Source organism: Ursus maritimus, unplaced genomic scaffold (assembly GCF_017311325.1).
Source record: "Ursus maritimus isolate PB19 unplaced genomic scaffold, ASM1731132v1 scaffold_19, whole genome shotgun sequence".
NCBI lineage: Eukaryota > Metazoa > Chordata > Mammalia > Carnivora > Ursidae > Ursus > Ursus maritimus.
In genome coordinates, this window is record NW_024424341.1 from 55,806,678 (window position 1) to 55,822,644 (window position 15,967).

The 15,967-nt window shown below is 58.0% G+C and overlaps 1 protein-coding gene across 5 annotated transcripts; it reads right to left on the minus strand.

Moving 5' to 3' along the window:
- Positions 1-2,495: 2,495 nt before the first annotated feature.
- On the minus strand, positions 2,496-13,646 carry MEIS3 (Meis homeobox 3). Of its 5 annotated transcripts, none has more exons than XM_040634222.1 (13): positions 13,503-13,644; positions 11,630-11,811; positions 11,285-11,441; positions 11,139-11,189; positions 10,113-10,163; positions 9,786-10,034; positions 7,534-7,645; positions 7,199-7,347; positions 6,315-6,391; positions 6,039-6,097; positions 5,848-5,931; positions 4,955-5,017; positions 2,496-2,957 (listed from the first exon to the last, which is right to left on the minus strand). In XM_040634222.1, the coding sequence occupies exons 1-12, from the start codon at positions 13,512-13,514 to the stop codon at positions 4,968-4,970; spliced, it is 1,233 nt and encodes a 410-aa protein (XP_040490156.1). In that variant the 5' UTR covers positions 13,515-13,644; the 3' UTR covers positions 2,496-2,957; positions 4,955-4,967. The 5 variants fall into 5 exon arrangements, with proteins under 5 accessions (XP_040490156.1, XP_040490158.1, XP_040490157.1 ...); XM_040634224.1 differs by having other exon boundaries at positions 9,786-9,884; positions 13,503-13,642; XM_040634223.1 differs by having other exon boundaries at positions 9,786-9,935; positions 13,503-13,642.
- Positions 13,647-15,967: the final 2,321 nt, after the last annotated feature.

Here is a 15,967-nt window from a genome sequence, read left to right on the forward strand (position 1 = left end):
CCCCCCCACCTGCCCTCAAAGGAGCGCCGGGAAGTCCTTCCTGCTCTCTCTCCCTCCTCCGTCCCACTTCAGTCCTGCGGAGTTTGGCGGGGGATAAACACGAATCCGAGTCACCAAAATCATATCTAACACAGAGAATAGTTCATGTTAGGCCCTTTCAAAATCATACTCTTAGAATTCTATTTTTTTAAACAAAAAGGCGCACGGGTTTCAGAGCTGCCAGGCTGCCTGTTTGAATGGAGACCCACACTCTCCAGCTGTGTGACCCTGGGTGGGCGCAATTTCACCTCTCTGGGCCTCGATTTCCTCATCTGGGAAATGGGGCAGCGATCGCACTTCCTTAGTGGTAAGGGTGTACGAGGTGGATAGATACGGAGGCCCTAGTACAGAGCCTGGCCCCCAGCACGCAGCAGGTAACTCCCACCCCCTCCCTGCTCACTGCTAACAACCTCTGATCACCTGGCAGTCTAAACCGCGTGCTCATTTGCTCGGCCCTCTGTGGGGGTCCCTCCACACTAGGACACCAGCTCCCGAAAACAGGGGTCTTCGCCTTGCTCACTGATGTGCCCGGAGAGCCGAGTGCGGTCCCCGGAGACACCTGTAGCTTCAGTGACTAGGGCTCGGCTGCCCCTCTACCCGCTGTCCCCGGGGCACCTGCGGCGCGGTGCTGGCAGGGCTGAGGGTCAAGCCAACTATGAAACAGGCGAATTAGTGACCGAGAGAATTGCAGGGAAGGGATGTTAGGAGGAAAAGGGCTGGGGCGATGAAGGAGCGGCAGGCAGTCGGATGGGGTGATTTGGTTGCGCTGTTCCTGCACCTTTGCCAAGGTGACTCTGAACGGGGGAAGGTGATCCAGGGCCACGGGAGCGGCCACGACGGAGGCGCGGAAGGGAGACTGAACTATTTTCCACTAACAAGGGTCCAAACCCAAGCAACTTACAGTTTGCGCTGAGCTCCACGGCGTCTTGGGAACAAACAGCAGGATTGGCAGACCCTGGAGCTGGCAGCAGCTGAGGCTCCAATGAGGAAGATTTGATCCATGTGCACCTTGTTGGAGAGGGTGAAGGCCGCCGTGGGTCACAGGCCTAACAGGGCCTCAGTTTCTGTGTTTGCATTATGAGGGTGCAGAGGCTGCTATATCTTAGGAGGTGCGTATGTGGGGTGGGGGGCGCCTGGGGGGCGCGGTTGGTGGAGCCTCGGACTCTTGATTTGGCTCAGAGTAGGACACCGGGTCGTCAGGTTGAGCACCCAAAACCCCGCGCAGGCTCTCTGCGGAGTCTACTTATACCTCTCCCGCTCCCTCTGCCCCGCCCCCTGCCCCGCCCCTAACCCTCCCTGCCCCGCCCCTAACCCTCCTCACACGCATGCTCTCTTTCTCTCTATAATAAAATCTTTTTTAAAAAAAACGAAGATGAGTATGTGAGTGAGTGGTGTTTAGAGGTGGGCTCTGAGGGTCTCATGCTTCCAAGCTCGGGTCTGCTCAGTACACGTGAGTATCACAGAGCTGGTAGGGAGCAAAGCAGGGATTTGAACCCCAGGCCGGTTGGGCTGGAATGTGGGTTCACGACCTCCCTGCTGTGCAGCCCGTTGGTCTGTTGGCCACACATGAGTGTTTCCAAGGACAGCCCTGGGTAAGTGGCGTTTGTGTCCCTTGGGACAGATGCAGAAAGTCATCTGCAAGCTACAGTGTGGGAGATAGATGCAAAAGTGGCCATTTTTCTTCATCCCTCCTCATGTCCCCATCTCTTGTGCTGTGAGTTTGCAGCCCCCATCCCCGCCCTGGAAGGGGTGGAGTCTCTGTCTCCTCCCTTGAATCTGGGCTGGCCTTGAATTTGTGGCCAAGAGAACGCAGCTGAGATAACCAGGTGTCAGACTTGAGCTGGGGCCTCAGGAGGCCCTGGGCCCTTCTGTTCTTTCTTGGGATCTAACTGAGCCTCTGTGAATAAACCGGGGGGCCTGCTCGTCAATGTCACTCCTGTTCCCCCTGCTGCCGGCCAGCAGAGCCCCCTTGCTGACCCGTCTCTGACCACAGATACACAGCAGAGCCCTGTTGAAGTCACAAGAACTGCCCGGCGGAGCCTGGTATACGAACCCACAGAATAATGAGCTAAAAAATCGTTGGCACTTTGAAGCACAAAGCTTTGGGGTGGTTTGTTACACAGCAGTAGCTAACTGATACAGAGTGCCTGAGGACCATGGGGATATAGAGTATCAATTATTGGGGCGCCTGGGTAGCTCAGGTGGTTAAGCATCTGCCTTCGGCTCAGGTCATGATCCCGGGGTTCTGGGATGGAGCCCCGCATCGGGCTCCCTGCTCAGCAGGGAGCCTGCTTCTCCCTCTGCCCCTCCCCGTGCTTGTGCTCACTCTCTGATTCTGACAAATAAATTCTTTAAAAAAGAGTACCAATTATTATTATAATTGGTAATTCGTGAACTTCAAATTGATGAGAATTCGAATCTCGAAAGAGACACAAGAACTCAGATCGGTGGCTTTTCGTTTTTAAGATTTTATCGTTAAAAAAAAAAAAAAAGTAGAAGACGTCAGTGAAGGGAGGTAGCGGAGAGAAGGGGCCGGGAGTGGGATGGGAGGACGAGGGGACCTCTCCCAAATGTCGGATCCAGCTGACCCTCCTTCCCTGACCTCTCCAGCCCACCGCCAGTCCCGTCTCTGGCCTGGAGGCGGGGGACCCCCAGCCACCATCTTCTGAAGACCCGGGCCCAGGATCTCAGCTTGGGTTCCAGGCAGAGGTGAGGGCAGAAGCGGGGCGCAGGGCCGGGGGCCTTGTCTTTGTCCTTGAGAGACCCTTGAGCGGGCGCTCAGGCCCCCATGTCCCAGTGGGGTCCCAGGGAGGTAGGCATTGCGTTGGGGGCCTTAGGAGGTGGGGTCCTGAAGTCGGGGGCCAGGCGGGGACCAGAAACAGGTGTGAGCCTGGTGACCACAGTCCGGAGGCTGGGGTCTGTGGAGAGGGGAGAGAAGCCAAATCAGGAAGTGGGGACGGGTCTGACCCCACATCAGCCCCATAGTGAGAGGAACACGGAGGGAGGGAGGGAAGAATAGAAATTGAGGCGAAAGAGAGAAAGATGAAAAAGGAGACAAGACTGTTAAGACCAAGCAAGAGAAAAGAAGACAGGAGAGAGAGAGACTGAGAAACCCTTCCACCTCTTCTGGGTCCCGTGACACTCAGACCAGACTACACCTGTCCTCCTTTGGTCGGGGCAGAGCTGAGACCCCCACCAACCTGCCAGGCCCCAGACAAACATGTCCATCTCTCCTTTCCAGGCTCCATGCCTAAGCCCTCCTAGGTCTCCACTCCCATCTCCCAGCCTGTCTGCTGGCCCTGAGTTCATTACTCACTTACTTAGCCTGCTGGCGCCAGCCCAGCCCAGTCCTCCTTCGCCCTCATCGGTGTGTATGCAGTGGTGATGGGGGCGAAGGGGACTGTCTCATAGCCATGAGTTTGCTAAGTGCACTGGGCCTTTGCATGTGCTATTCCCTCTTATCCTGCCTCACTCTTTCCATTCTCCTGGTCTCATCTCCCAAGTCCCCTCTTCCAGGGAGTCTTCCCTGAACCCCACAGCTTGGGTCTGATGCCCACTCTGGGCTCCTCCAGTTCCTGGGTTCCCTCATCCCAGCCCTGCCCTCTTTGGGTCATCACTGTCTGAAGATGGGTCTGTCTCCCCCATTGGATGGTGAGCCTCCTCGTGAGGGCAGGGCTGGGCTCTCATGGTCACTGCTATGTCGCCAGCACCACCCAGCACAGGACCAGGCACAGAAATGCTCAAGGAATGTGCATTAAGTGAAAGAAGGAGTGAAGAGGTGCCAAATTAAACTTTCAGGACTTCATCTAGAGGGTACTAGAGAGCCACAGAAGAGTTTTAATCCAGAGAGAGCCAAGATCTGATTTGTGTTGTAGAAATTCCAGGCAGCCTCTCAACCCCAGGGCCTTTGCACATGCTATTCCCTCTGCTTTTCTGAGCTGAGTGAACCTGCACAAGGGAGCTCTTCTTTCTGAGCATCAATTTTCTCATGTGTAACATGAAAATAATGATGTCTCCCTCTTGGGGTTTTTAGGAAGACAAAGTGAGAAGATGCTCTAAAGTCTGAAGACCTGGGAGAGTAAAAGAATGTACCCTACTACCTTGCTCCCCACTTCTACCCAGGGGACTCCTATTCATCCTTCAATGCCCTACCCAGAAGTCACTTCCTCTATGAAGTCTTTCCTGATATCTCCGAGAGAGCCGATGTCTCTCTCCTCTGAGCAAGCTGTGTGTTACTGTTTCGGCTGTTGCTTTGGACTGTCCCTCCTTTCTGAGGTCCACTTCCTCAAAAGCCCAAATCTTCTCAAAGGCAGGACCCTACCTGAGGCTGCTCGGGATATGGAATGAGGGCTTAATACATGTTGGAGATGTGTGAATGGATAGGTGCACAGATGAATGGGTGGGTAGGTAGGTGGGTGAATGGGTGGGTAGGTAGGTGGGTGAATGGGTGGGTAGGTAGGTGGGTGAATGGCTGGGTAGGTAGGTGGGTGAATGGGCGGAGGTAGACATGATGGGTGCATCAGTGTGGACACGGGTGGATGAGTGGGTTGATGGAGTTTCTGTATTTTGACAGGCGGCAGATGGACGCATGGATGGATCATGGGCAGGTAGGTAGGCGAGTGAGTGCGTGGTTAAGTGGGTGGATAGATGAATGGACAGTGAGTGGGTGTATGTCTGGATGGAGAGAGGGTAGACCAATGATTGTTGGATGGATACATATATAGACGAATGAATGAGTGCATAAATGATGGGTGGGTAGATAAATCAGCTTCCCACTAAGCCTTGGAGAACCCCCAGTTCAGGGACCCACGCTGACCCTGCTCTAGATGGGCCCAATATTGGAATCTGGAGGTCTTACCAAAGTTTGAGAGCCGCACAACCCCCACCCCAGAACCCCTAGACATTGGACACTCACACTTGTCCTGAATCTATAGATAATGCCACTCTCCTTCTAAGTTCAAACTCATTCCCATCGACCCTGGAAGACAAAAGAGGAGGGTTGTGGATCGTCACCAGACATCTCCATATGGCCCTAAATCCCTCCCACCTGCTCCTTCCCCAGGGGATCCCTCTATCAGGACAGACTGAGTCATCATTTAAGGAAGTAGTAGTCCTGGGACTCCCGGATGTCTCAGTCGATTGAGCCTCCGATTCTTGATTTCAGCTCAGGTCCTCATCTCATGGTGGTGAGACAGAGCCCCATGTTGCCTCTGCACTCAGCGCAGGCTCTGTTTGTCCTTCTTCCTCTGCTGCTCCACCCCTACCTCACCCCCACCTCGCTCGCTCGTGTGTGCGCGCGCTCTCTCTCTCAAATAAAATAAATAAATAAAATCTTAAAAAAAAAAAAAAAGGTATTAGTCCTGTAAGGAAAAGTATAACCTTCCAATGGATTGGCAGAGCCTGGAAGACGCAAACTCAGCTAAGAAAAAGTGGGCACCAGGGGCGCCTGGGTAGCGCAGTCGTTAAGCGTCTGCCTTTGGCTCAGGGCGTGATCCCGGCGCGGGATCGAGTCCCACATCAGGCTCCTGGGCTGGGAGCCTGCTTCTTTCTCTCCCTCTCCCCTGCTGTGTTCCTTCTCTCGCTGGCTGTCTCTCTGTCACATAAATAAATAAAATCTTAAAAAAAAAAAAAAGAAAAGAAAAGAAAAAGTGGGCACCAGGAAACCTGCTATTGTCTCTCCAGCTGCGCTGTTATGCAAATGAAGCACTGTATTATTCATGAACTTAATCCCAGAAGGTGGAGCATCTTCATTTAGAGGAGGGGCCTGGTGTGTTGAGGGCACGGCTTAGTTAAGGGGCGGGGACTTACCTGGAGGCCTGACAGTCATGTGTGGCTGAGCTTCCGTGTAGGCCCCCATGGGCTGGCCCTCTGGGCTGAAGGCTGCACTCTGCCCTGGGAGGGAGGTTGAGGGGTGCAGTCTGAGCCCCAGGATATGCGGGTCGCAGCTTTGATACTAGCCGGGGAACATTAGGCCCTCTCTCCCCACCTTCTCCCTGTACCTGTGCGATTGGATTGATCGATCATTGGTTGCACGATGCGTCTCCGAGCGTTAATGAACCTGGGAGGGGGTTATGGAAACCGGGGAGGGTATAAAGAGGGAGTAGGAGAGAGGCAGAAATGAACACACGGAGACAGAGCTGGAAAGAGAGGACGGGGATAGGGGAGGGGGGAGAGGCTCCCAGGGGCTTCGGGGCCTCCTTCAGCACCGCGGACAGCGCCCGGCCTCCCACCCCGGGCTGGCCCACGGACCCGCACAAGCCTCCTGGGTCACTCACCAGTTGTTGACTTGCAGGATGGTGAGCCCCGTGTCCTGCGCCAGTTGCTTCTTCTGCTCCTCCGAGGGGTATGGGTGCTGTGGCCACCAGCAAGAGTCACCCTGCCTGCCCAGCTGTCACCTGATCCCCAAGGCCTGGCCCCGTCAGGATGGTGAGCCCAGGCTGGGGCAGGGCCGGGAGAGCCAGCTCATCTGAGCTGTTCCGGGCTCCCCCAGGGCCCAGCGGAGGGAAGTAGAGCCAAGCTTCGGGCAATTATGACTGTGGGCGCCCCCGCCTCTTCCAGCAATTAGAAGCTAATTGGCCAGCTCTCATTAGGGAGACCGAAGCTCAGGGTGGGGGCTCCAACACCGGAAAGGAGGCAAAGCCCAGCACGGGCCTGTCTGAGCTCTGTCAGGGTCCCGGTGCATGTCTCTGGCTGTCCTGGTCTGCATCCCTCTGTGACTCAGTCTCTCCCTGACTTTCTTCCTGTCTATAATTGCCTGGCTCCCTCCACCAAGCAGCGTGCTGCCCTGGTTAGGGCCAAACTGCTTGCCTCTGCACCCATTTCTAGCTAGGAGACCTCTAGGCTCCTCACCTGCGAAATGGAGCTCCGCACAGCCCCATCCTCATCGGCTCTGTTTGGTGATGATTGCTGGGGAGGGCGGCGAATGGGTGGTGGGTTGGGCCCAGGACTGAGTGAGTTCAGAGCCCTAGCGGCACCTGGCACGCAGCTAGCACTCACGATGCTCGCTCTTGTCAATTGCCCTCCCCTCGAGATTCGCCCTCAGTATCTCCCCCCTGCCTCAGTCTCCCATCTCTGGGTCTCTCTCGGGGCCCCAGTTTCTGTGCGGCCATCCTTCTTCTCTCTCCAGGCCCACCCTGCACCTGGGCCCTGGGGCTCTCACCGAGAGGTGCTGGAACAGCCAGGCTCTCATGATGTTGGTGGCCACCTTGGGGAAGATCCCCCTCTTCTTGTTCCGCCGCGGCTCCTGGTCCAGCTCCTCGTCCTCTCCCCCGGAACTGGGGGAGGCCACGCTTGTGTCTAGCCCATCTCCTGAGGGAGGACAGGCATGCTGTGCTTGTTGGCAGTGAGCAGGGGGACAGGAGGGACCCAGAACCCTCACCCAAGACACCGCTCCACACTCTGGTCATCTTTGCGTCTCTGGAAGTCCTACTTGCTGTCTAACTTCAATCCTCAGACCAACTCCCACATCTCCCCTCCACCTCCCAGGCTTCTTACCTTGGTCACTGGAGTTGTCCCCACTCTGGGAGGCTAGGCCCCCACTGGATGGACCCGGGGTCCCCAAATGTACAGACCCGCTGTCCTCATGGTCTCTAATCCATGTATTATTCTGGAAAACAAGAGCTGGAGGTCAGTGCCACAGCTTGGGTGCTCTATAGCACAGTGGCTGAGACCATGGGCTCTGGAGCTGAGACACCTGAGTGTAAAGCCTGTCCTGGCCTCTTCTCAGGCTGTGTGACCTTGGGTGAGTTGCTTCACTTCTCTGTGCCTCCGTTTCCTCAACTGGAAAATGGAGGACAATGACTGTCCCCACCTCACAGAGCATGGAAAGGCCTCAGTGAATTAATTCACATAAAGACACATGGCAACCGCCCCATAAAGATAAGCTTATACAGATCCATGGGCCTTAATCTGAAATCCTTGGGGACCAGCAGTGTTTCAGAATTGGAACTTTGCACATTTGAATTTTTTAAAATTTATTTTTAAAAGTAATCTCCAACTCCTGACCCCGAGATCAAGAGTCGTCCCTAGGACCCTTCACATTTACAGACGGTAAATCTGCACACACCCTGTGTATTTCATAACGCCCCCAGCAGGGTCTGGGGCTTAACCTCGTCATCAAACTCATTAACATTTCTGCAGCAAAATGGATGAATATTTAACTAAGTGGAATAAATAAAGGCTATAAATAGCCTCTCATTAGTTCAGGTCAGACTTTGCTGCTAAATGAGTTTGCACTAAACTTACAGAGGATAAAAAACAACTTTCCGTTTCAGAGATGGGGAGGGGGGTGTCTCTGAACTGCAGATCGGGGGAGTCCAGACTCTGCTTTCTTTCTCCAGACTCCGACACACTTCGAGGAACTGGACGATGCACTGGGCCGGCCCTCCGCACCGGCTCTGGGTTCTGGCAGGCTGACCCACCCGCACAGGCGGCATCAAGACCACTTTGTCATTCGGTTTAAGGTTCAGCTCAATTGGTGGGAGGCAGCCTGGGTGGGTTCAGCTGTTGTTGAACCGCAGGGTACCCCACCTGCCCTATTGATTGCCCTCCATCCTGCCCACTGTTTGTAAGCGCCCCCCCCATGGCCCACTGCGGGTGCGTCATCTGTGTCCTGGGGGGGCCGGGCTGGATGCCACTGCTCAGAGACGGTTTCTCCAGGTGTGGTATGTCTGTGTGGAATTGTGTGTTTGAGCGCACGGTGAACGGGCGTGCAAATGCGGAATCATCAGTCCGAGGCTTTGGAGCTCGGCTGCAACGGCCGCCCCTGGCTCCCCCAGCGCTGGGACTGATGGGACGCTGTGGCTGAGTGTCCACGGCTGTCTTGAGACTGCTGTGTGGAGCGTGTCAGTGTGCTCACGCCTGTGTCCCTCTCTGAGATGGCCCCGTGGCTGTGCGTGACCATCACGGGGCCACAGTGTTCTAAGTTTGCGTCCGTTGTTCGAGGGATGGCGCCTTCTTTGTGGGGCAGTGTGTGTGTGGCGATCACACAGGCGGCAGCGCGACCGCACGGGGCTGGATGATTGCCACGGGCTTGTACCGGAGGCTGTGTGAAAATGCGGAATACGGCCGTGCCTCCGAGTGGGGCTCTTGCTGCGCATGTGCAGACTGGGTTGAGGGGCAGGGGGTCCTCGAGGCCCGTCTGTCCGTCTGTGCGCAGCCTGCCCGAGTCCGTGTCGGGGTACAGCCCTGTGCCTCTATCTGGGGGCAGGTGTGACCACCTTGTGGGGGGTGGCCCGGGGCCGGCTCTGCGCCGATGTTATGTGAGTCCGTCTGCCCCTGGGGCTGGGGGCTGCAGCGTGGCACGGGCTGTGTGCCCTGCTGCGGTCCCGCTGTCACATGGTGGGGGCGGCACGTGTCTGCGTGTGCGCGGGCCCTGTGCTCGGGCAGCTCTGGGTCTTAGTGCGGCGGTGTCCGAGTCTGTGTGGCAGGATCTGGGGCCGTCTGGCACCCTCTCCATCGGTGTGGCCCTTTCGTGGCTGGGCAGGCTCTAGAAGGGCGGGTCTCGGCCAGGAAGTGCGACGTATGACACTGCTCCGCGGCCGGATGCGTGTGTTTGAGTGGGCGGTACATGCTCGCACCTCGCTGCGAGTGGGAAGGGCTGTACCTGAGTTTGCGCGGCTGTGTCTGAGGCTGTGTAGGTGTAGCTGAGGCTACGTGTGTGTGTGTGCGCGCGCGCGCGTAGCCCTGCCGTGCCTGCTCACGGCTTTGGTTGCGGGGTGATGCCTGGTGCACCATCCCTGGCCCACCTGATCCGGGAGGCTGGGGCAGGAGGCCGGGTAGTCCTCGAGGTCCTCCCTGCAGCCGCCATCCCGATCCTCGATGACCAGGTCGATGGGCATCTTTCCCTTGAGGCAGGTGATGTAGCGGTGACAGAAGTTGTCGCACAGGTCGTGGACCTGAGGGGGCACCGGGGTACTGGGGGGGCCACCCGGGGGCCAGGGCGGGGTGTACAGGGATGGGGGCAGCATTCTGCTCCAAGTCCAGTGGGCAGAGGCCTGAAGGAGGGGTGGCAGGGGTGAGAAGGGAAGGGATGGGGGCAGGCGAGGGTGTGAGGGCAAGTGAGAAGCACTCACCTTCTCCAGCTCCAGCAGGTGGAAACGGAGCACTTGAATGGCCTGTATCATCTGAAAACGGAGACAGGAAGAGACAGAGGACGGGCGAGAGGGAGGGAAAGAAAGAAGAGGGAGAAGGACAAGAGGAGAAGGAGGAAGAGGAGGAAGGAGGAGAAAGGAGAGAAAAGAAGAGAGAGAGGAACAGAAAGAGTGAGAATGACAAAGACAGAGGACAGAGAGGCAGAGAGGGACAGAACCCCAGGGGCAGAGAGCAATAGGGGACAGAGACAGAGACCCAGAATTAAAGGAAGATGAAATGTCAGAGAGTCAGAGACAGAGAAAGAGAAGCAAGAGGTGGAAGAGACGGGAAATGATCCATTGCAAGAAGAGTGAATGACGGTCTGCTATCATCAAAATACCCCATCCTTTGCCTGCTTGCCCCGGGGTTCCATTTCCCACCCTCTGACTGTAAACTACATTTCCCAGAGTCCTTTGCCAAAGGCTTCAGCCAATAGGAAGCCCTGGCGGGAGCTGGAAAGCCAAAGTAAGGGAGAAGCCAGGGTATTTGTCCTTCCCTCTCCCTCTCCTCTCGCCTTTGCCCTTTGCAGCTGAGTCCCTGCATGCATCTTGGCGTGGGCTCTGTTGTCCTGGCTGCTAGAACAGCTAACGTCTATTGAGTCGTCCCTGCTCTGTGCGAGGCACTGTTCTAAGCGCTTGACTCTTGTTAGCTCATTATATCCTCACAACAGCCCTACGAGGTAGGAATTGCTACTAGCTACAGATGAGGAAACTGAGGCACAGGGAGATGCAGCTACTTGCCCTGATGCACAGAACTAGTGAGTGGCAGAGCTCGGATTTGAACTCAGGCCATCAGTCCCCGTTCTCAAACTCTAGGCTATACTCATCGCAAATGGGCAACAATTGTCACTGTTTGAGAAAGTAGGTCAGGTGATCTCCTGTCTGCTCCCATAACCGACCCCAAGGCTATGGAGGGTGGGACAGGAGACCCTGGTGGAGGAAGGAGCACTGGGGAGGGTGCGGTCTCACCAGATTGTCCAGCTCCGGGTTGGAGGAGAAGAGGGGCCTCTCGGAGCGGACCTGGGAGGAAGAGAGAGACCAGGGAAGGCGCGTCCTGTCTCCTGCCCACCCCTCCTTGCTGGCTCTCTTGGCACACAGCAGATGGGGGTGCCTACCTGCTTGGCAAAGGCGGCGATGTCCTCGTTGAAGGAATCAGAGGAGCATACGTCACCACCTGGAGGTGTGCCCAGCCCAGCCCCAGCCCCATCCCGGGGCGAGCACGTGGCCAATTCACATTTCTCAAAGACCAGGGCCAGCANNNAGAGCGGGTGTCTGGGGGAAGCAGGAGAGAAGGTTCATGAGGGAAGGCAGGGGACATGTGGAGTATGGAGCACCAGGGAGAGGACAGAAGACCCCAGGGAAGAGACAGAGAGACCAAGACAGAGCAAGAGCGTCAGAGAGACAGAGAAAGGGGCCCAATCCCAAGACCCCACGGAGCCCTCAGTCCTGTCCCCACTCACCCGTAGATCTCATCCTTCTCCCTCCTCAGGCCATCACTGTCCAAGACCGGGGGCTGGGGTTGGGGAGGCCGGTGGGGGCCATAGGGCCCGGGGGCTCTTGGTGCCGAGGGCACTGCCTCCGAGAAGCTAGCCAGGGCTGCGGTGCTGTCCACGATGCCTGGGTAGTGGGGCAGCTCATCGTACTGGGGGGAGGCAAGAGGGGGAGAGCCCCAGGGAGGCATCAGGAAACCTCCCTACCCTGGCACCCAGGAGATGCCCCTCCCTGCCCCCCAGACCCAGCCCTTTCATTCCCTGTGTCTGAGCCCTGCCACCTTAGACCACGGACATCCCATGGAGCTATCTGGGTGGGTCTGAGGGCACCTGTCCCATGGTCTTCTCCTATACCCCGGGCCTGTGAAAAATGTTCCACCAGAGAGGGAGGGTCCAGAGGAGAGAGACTGACCCAGGTCTCAGGTCTGAGGGTCAGAGTGGGGGTCAGGGATCAGCTGATGGTAATTCCCAGCTCCTCCCAGAGCGAGGGGCGGGGGGAGAGAGCCCTGGAGAGATTCACAGAGACTAGGAGCGAGATACAAGAGAGAGACAGAGGGTAGGAGACAGCGGGATGGAGGAGAGAAGATACAGGAGAGAGAGAGAGCGAGAGGGAGAGAAATGCTCACTCATGGACACTTCCCATAAAAACAGCACATCATTTAGGCATAAATGTATGTCTACACTGCCCCCCCTTCAATTTCATCCCACAGTTGTCAAATAAGCACATCCTTCTCAACAACTTGTCACACCCCACTCACCATGTGAATCCACCCCCTAGACGCGTGCGCACACGCACACGGCCAAACACCAGACACAGCAAGGAAGGAATGAGTGGGTGAATGAATGAATGAATGAGGCATTTAGCGCATGCGTGAATGAATGAACGAACAAACGAGGCATTTGGCACAGCGCCTGGCACACATTCCATAAACACTTGTTGAACCAAAGTGTAACCCCGCACGCCCCACTTGTGTGATCACCAAAGCGAACCGCTGTCATCACAAAAGCATGCACACTGGGGAGGCTCGAGGGGCCTTAAGCCACCCAGGCCAAACCCTTTCCTTGGGCTGGAGGAAAAGAGGCTCAAAGAAGCAGAGAGGCTCCAACTGAAGGATGCAGGTGTTCCCGCCGTGAGTCGCTGGCCCCAGCCCCTGGCGGGTGTGCGCGGAGGGCTCTATGTGTGTCTGTCCCTCTCTCTGTCTCTTTCTCTTCCTCCTCTCCGAACTTCTCCTGAGCCCCGAAGTTGAATCCAACGGTTCCCTGCCGTTCCTCGCACATTCTAAGATGTGCAGTGGGGTCCTCACAGTCTGCCAGGTTCCCACCCCCCCTCCGCCCCCAAAGGGGCATACTCACCTCCTCGCCTGATCTCTGATCTCCCCATCCCCAGGACCATAGAAGACAGAATCCCTCGGCCCAGCCTGGTGAGACCCCCCCCCCCAGTACTGTCCCCACCCCTAACCCTCAGGAGGACTTAGAACAAAAGTGGACAGGGGAGGAGGGCTGGGGGGGGGACAGGAGAGGAAGGAGCGGGTAGGAGAAAGGACCTGAGATGCAGCAGGAGACCCACGGGTGGAGAGAGGGGGAGGCCCGGAGGTAGAGAGAGGAGGAGATCCAGGGGCAGAGACAGGGGAGATCCGGGGCAGAGAGAGGAGATCCAGGGATGGAGAGAGGGGGAGACCCGGAGCAGAGACGGGAGAGACCGGGGGCAGAGAGGGGAGGCGGAGAAAGAGATGGAGGAGAGGGCGGGACGGGCTGACGGGGGCCAGAGCGCCGGAGCAGGGGGCGACAGAGGGACGGGGTGCGCGGCCGGGCTGGGGCACGGGGCGCCCGCCCGCAGACCTACCCTCCGGGCCATGGGCTGATGCCGGCGGCAGCTCCCGGGTCCCTCCAGGGCCTGGGCGGCGCGGCGGGCGCAGCCCGGGGCAGCGGCCCCCGACGGGCCGCGGTGCAGACGCCAGGGGGTGGGGCAGGAGACCGGGGGCCCGGCCCCCCCACCCCCGCCGCCGTCAGTGGCCGGCGCCGGGCAGCGCGGAGGCTGCGCGCATGGACCCCCGGCGCCCTCCCCCCGCGGGGGTCAGGGCGAGGGGCTCATGACGGCGGGGGCAGGGGTGAGCGGGGGAGCGGGCCCCCGGTCCTTTCCCCACCACCCCCCCCCCGGGGTCCCAGGAGGATCGGAGCCGCCCGAGGCCAACGGACCGGGAGACTGGGGAGACCGGGGGAAGACTGGGGGGGGCGCGGGCGGGGGGCACGGGGCGCGGGCGGCGGGGGGTTCCCCGCGCGGGGTCCCGGCGGCGGCGGGCGGGAGGGCTGCCGGCGGCTGGGTGGCTCGGTGTCTCCCCGCCTCCCGGTCTCTCCCGGTCTCTCCCTCTCTCTGTGGTCACATCCGGAAGTTCCACATCGAGATGCTTAACCCGCTGTCCGCCGGTGGCTGGGCCGCGGGCGGGGCGGGCGTGGCAGGCGGGGTGGCCGGCCCCCTCCCCCCCGCGCCGCCCTTTGTGTTGGGGTCTCCCCGGGTCCCCACCCCGGCCGCCTCTGTCCGCGCCGCCCTCTCCCCGCACCCGGCCCGGGCCTCCTCCTTCTCCCGCCCAGCGGCCGCCACAGGTCTCTGTCCGCCCGCCCGGCCCCCCGCTCCCTTTCTCTCCACGTCTGTCCCTCTTTGTCTCTCTGTCTCTTTGTCTCTCTCTCTCTTTGTCTCTGTCTGTCTGTCTGTCTCTAGGAGACAGACGAGCAGACAGAGGAGAGAACTGGAGGCTGGAAGTAACCAAACCCCAGATTTTAGTTTCTGTTCTTGCTCTGGGCCCCCTAACTTCCCTCCCCTGGGAGCCGAGGATGCTCGTGTGCCTGTGTCCGAAGCCATCTCTGTGTGTGTGTGTGTGTGTGTGTGTGTGTGTGTGTGTGTGTGTGTGTCTGGTTGTGGGGCGATGCCTGGGGATGTGCGTGTGTTTGCAGGGTTGTTGCCGTCTCTGAATATGGTGAGTATTGGGGGGATATATCCGCCTGAGTTTGTACCCACAGAATCCGGGCCTCAGGGGTCAGAGTGTCAGCCCATGCGTCGTGTGTGTGTGCGTGTGTGTGTGTGTGTGTGTGTGTGCGCACATGCACGGGGGTAGTTGCACAGGTGTGCAGGCCTGGAGATGTCCCTCTGTCCCTCTGCCCAGTGCTGACCCTGGCCTTTCCCAAGGGTCTCCCTGCCCTCAGTTTGGGCAGTTTGTGGACTCTGCAAAGTTGAGGATAAATCACGTGCCTGCTCGCCTGTCTGGCCGAGAGCAGGTCCACAGTTTTTATCTGGTTCCTGGAGGATCCGGGACCCAGACAGCCTTTGCAACTAGTGTTCTAATGACACGCAGGAAGTTTCTGCAACAAAAATTAATGTTGAGCTCCGACTGTGTGTGGGGCGGTATCCTGGAAGCCAAGCAGGGAGAAAAGAGTGACTTCCTGGCCTCCTGGCGCTCGTGTTCTCCTGGGGAGGGTTGGGGAGAGAGCAGACCAGTAAGTAAATGTGTAAGTGTAAAGTAAGGCCTGGAGGTGACGAGTGCTCTGAAGCGAAGCAGAACAAGGACAGAGGAGATGACAGAAGCTGGACAGGGAAGGCCCTCAGCGGAGGGGACATCTGAGCAAAGACCTGAAGAAGGTGAGGGAGGGAGCCAAGATCACTGGGAGCAGAGGAACCGCAGGTGCAAAGGCCCTGGGGCAGGAATGTGCCTGGTGTGTTGGAGGAACAGCGCCAGGAGAGGGCAGGTAGGAGGAGAGAGAGAGACAGCTGGGATTCATCCTCTCACTGGCTTTTTCTACATTAGGGGTCTTTATCCTCTGGTGTCCTCAGATTCCTGAGGGGATGTGCAAATGCGTGTCAGAGGCCCGTGAACTCTCTGGAATTGCAAATGGTGGGCTTGGTGCCTGTGTGCTCCTTTCCCAGGGAAATGGCCCCTTGTTTTCATTCTGTTGTCATAAAGGGATACTGGACCCCCAAAAGTTACCCAACCATCACTCCTGAGAGACTGCGCCAAAGAGAAACGAGACAGGGATCCAGACGGAAGGAGGGCAGGGGCAGAGATCCAGAAGGAGGGGGACAGAGATGTGGGGCAGAGATCGGGTGGCTGGGACAGAGACCCAGAAAGAAAGGGACAGAGACCCAGAGAGAGGGGGCCACTGAGAGAGGGGCGGAGGCAGTGCGCCCACCCCTGCTGGGCTCGCTAAGGATATTTTTATGACCCTCATAAACAGCTCTGCTCTGCGGCAGTCTGCTTCTCCAACCTCCCATCCTGTGGAAGCTGAACAAAACCACCCAGGGCAGGGCTGAGCCAGCTG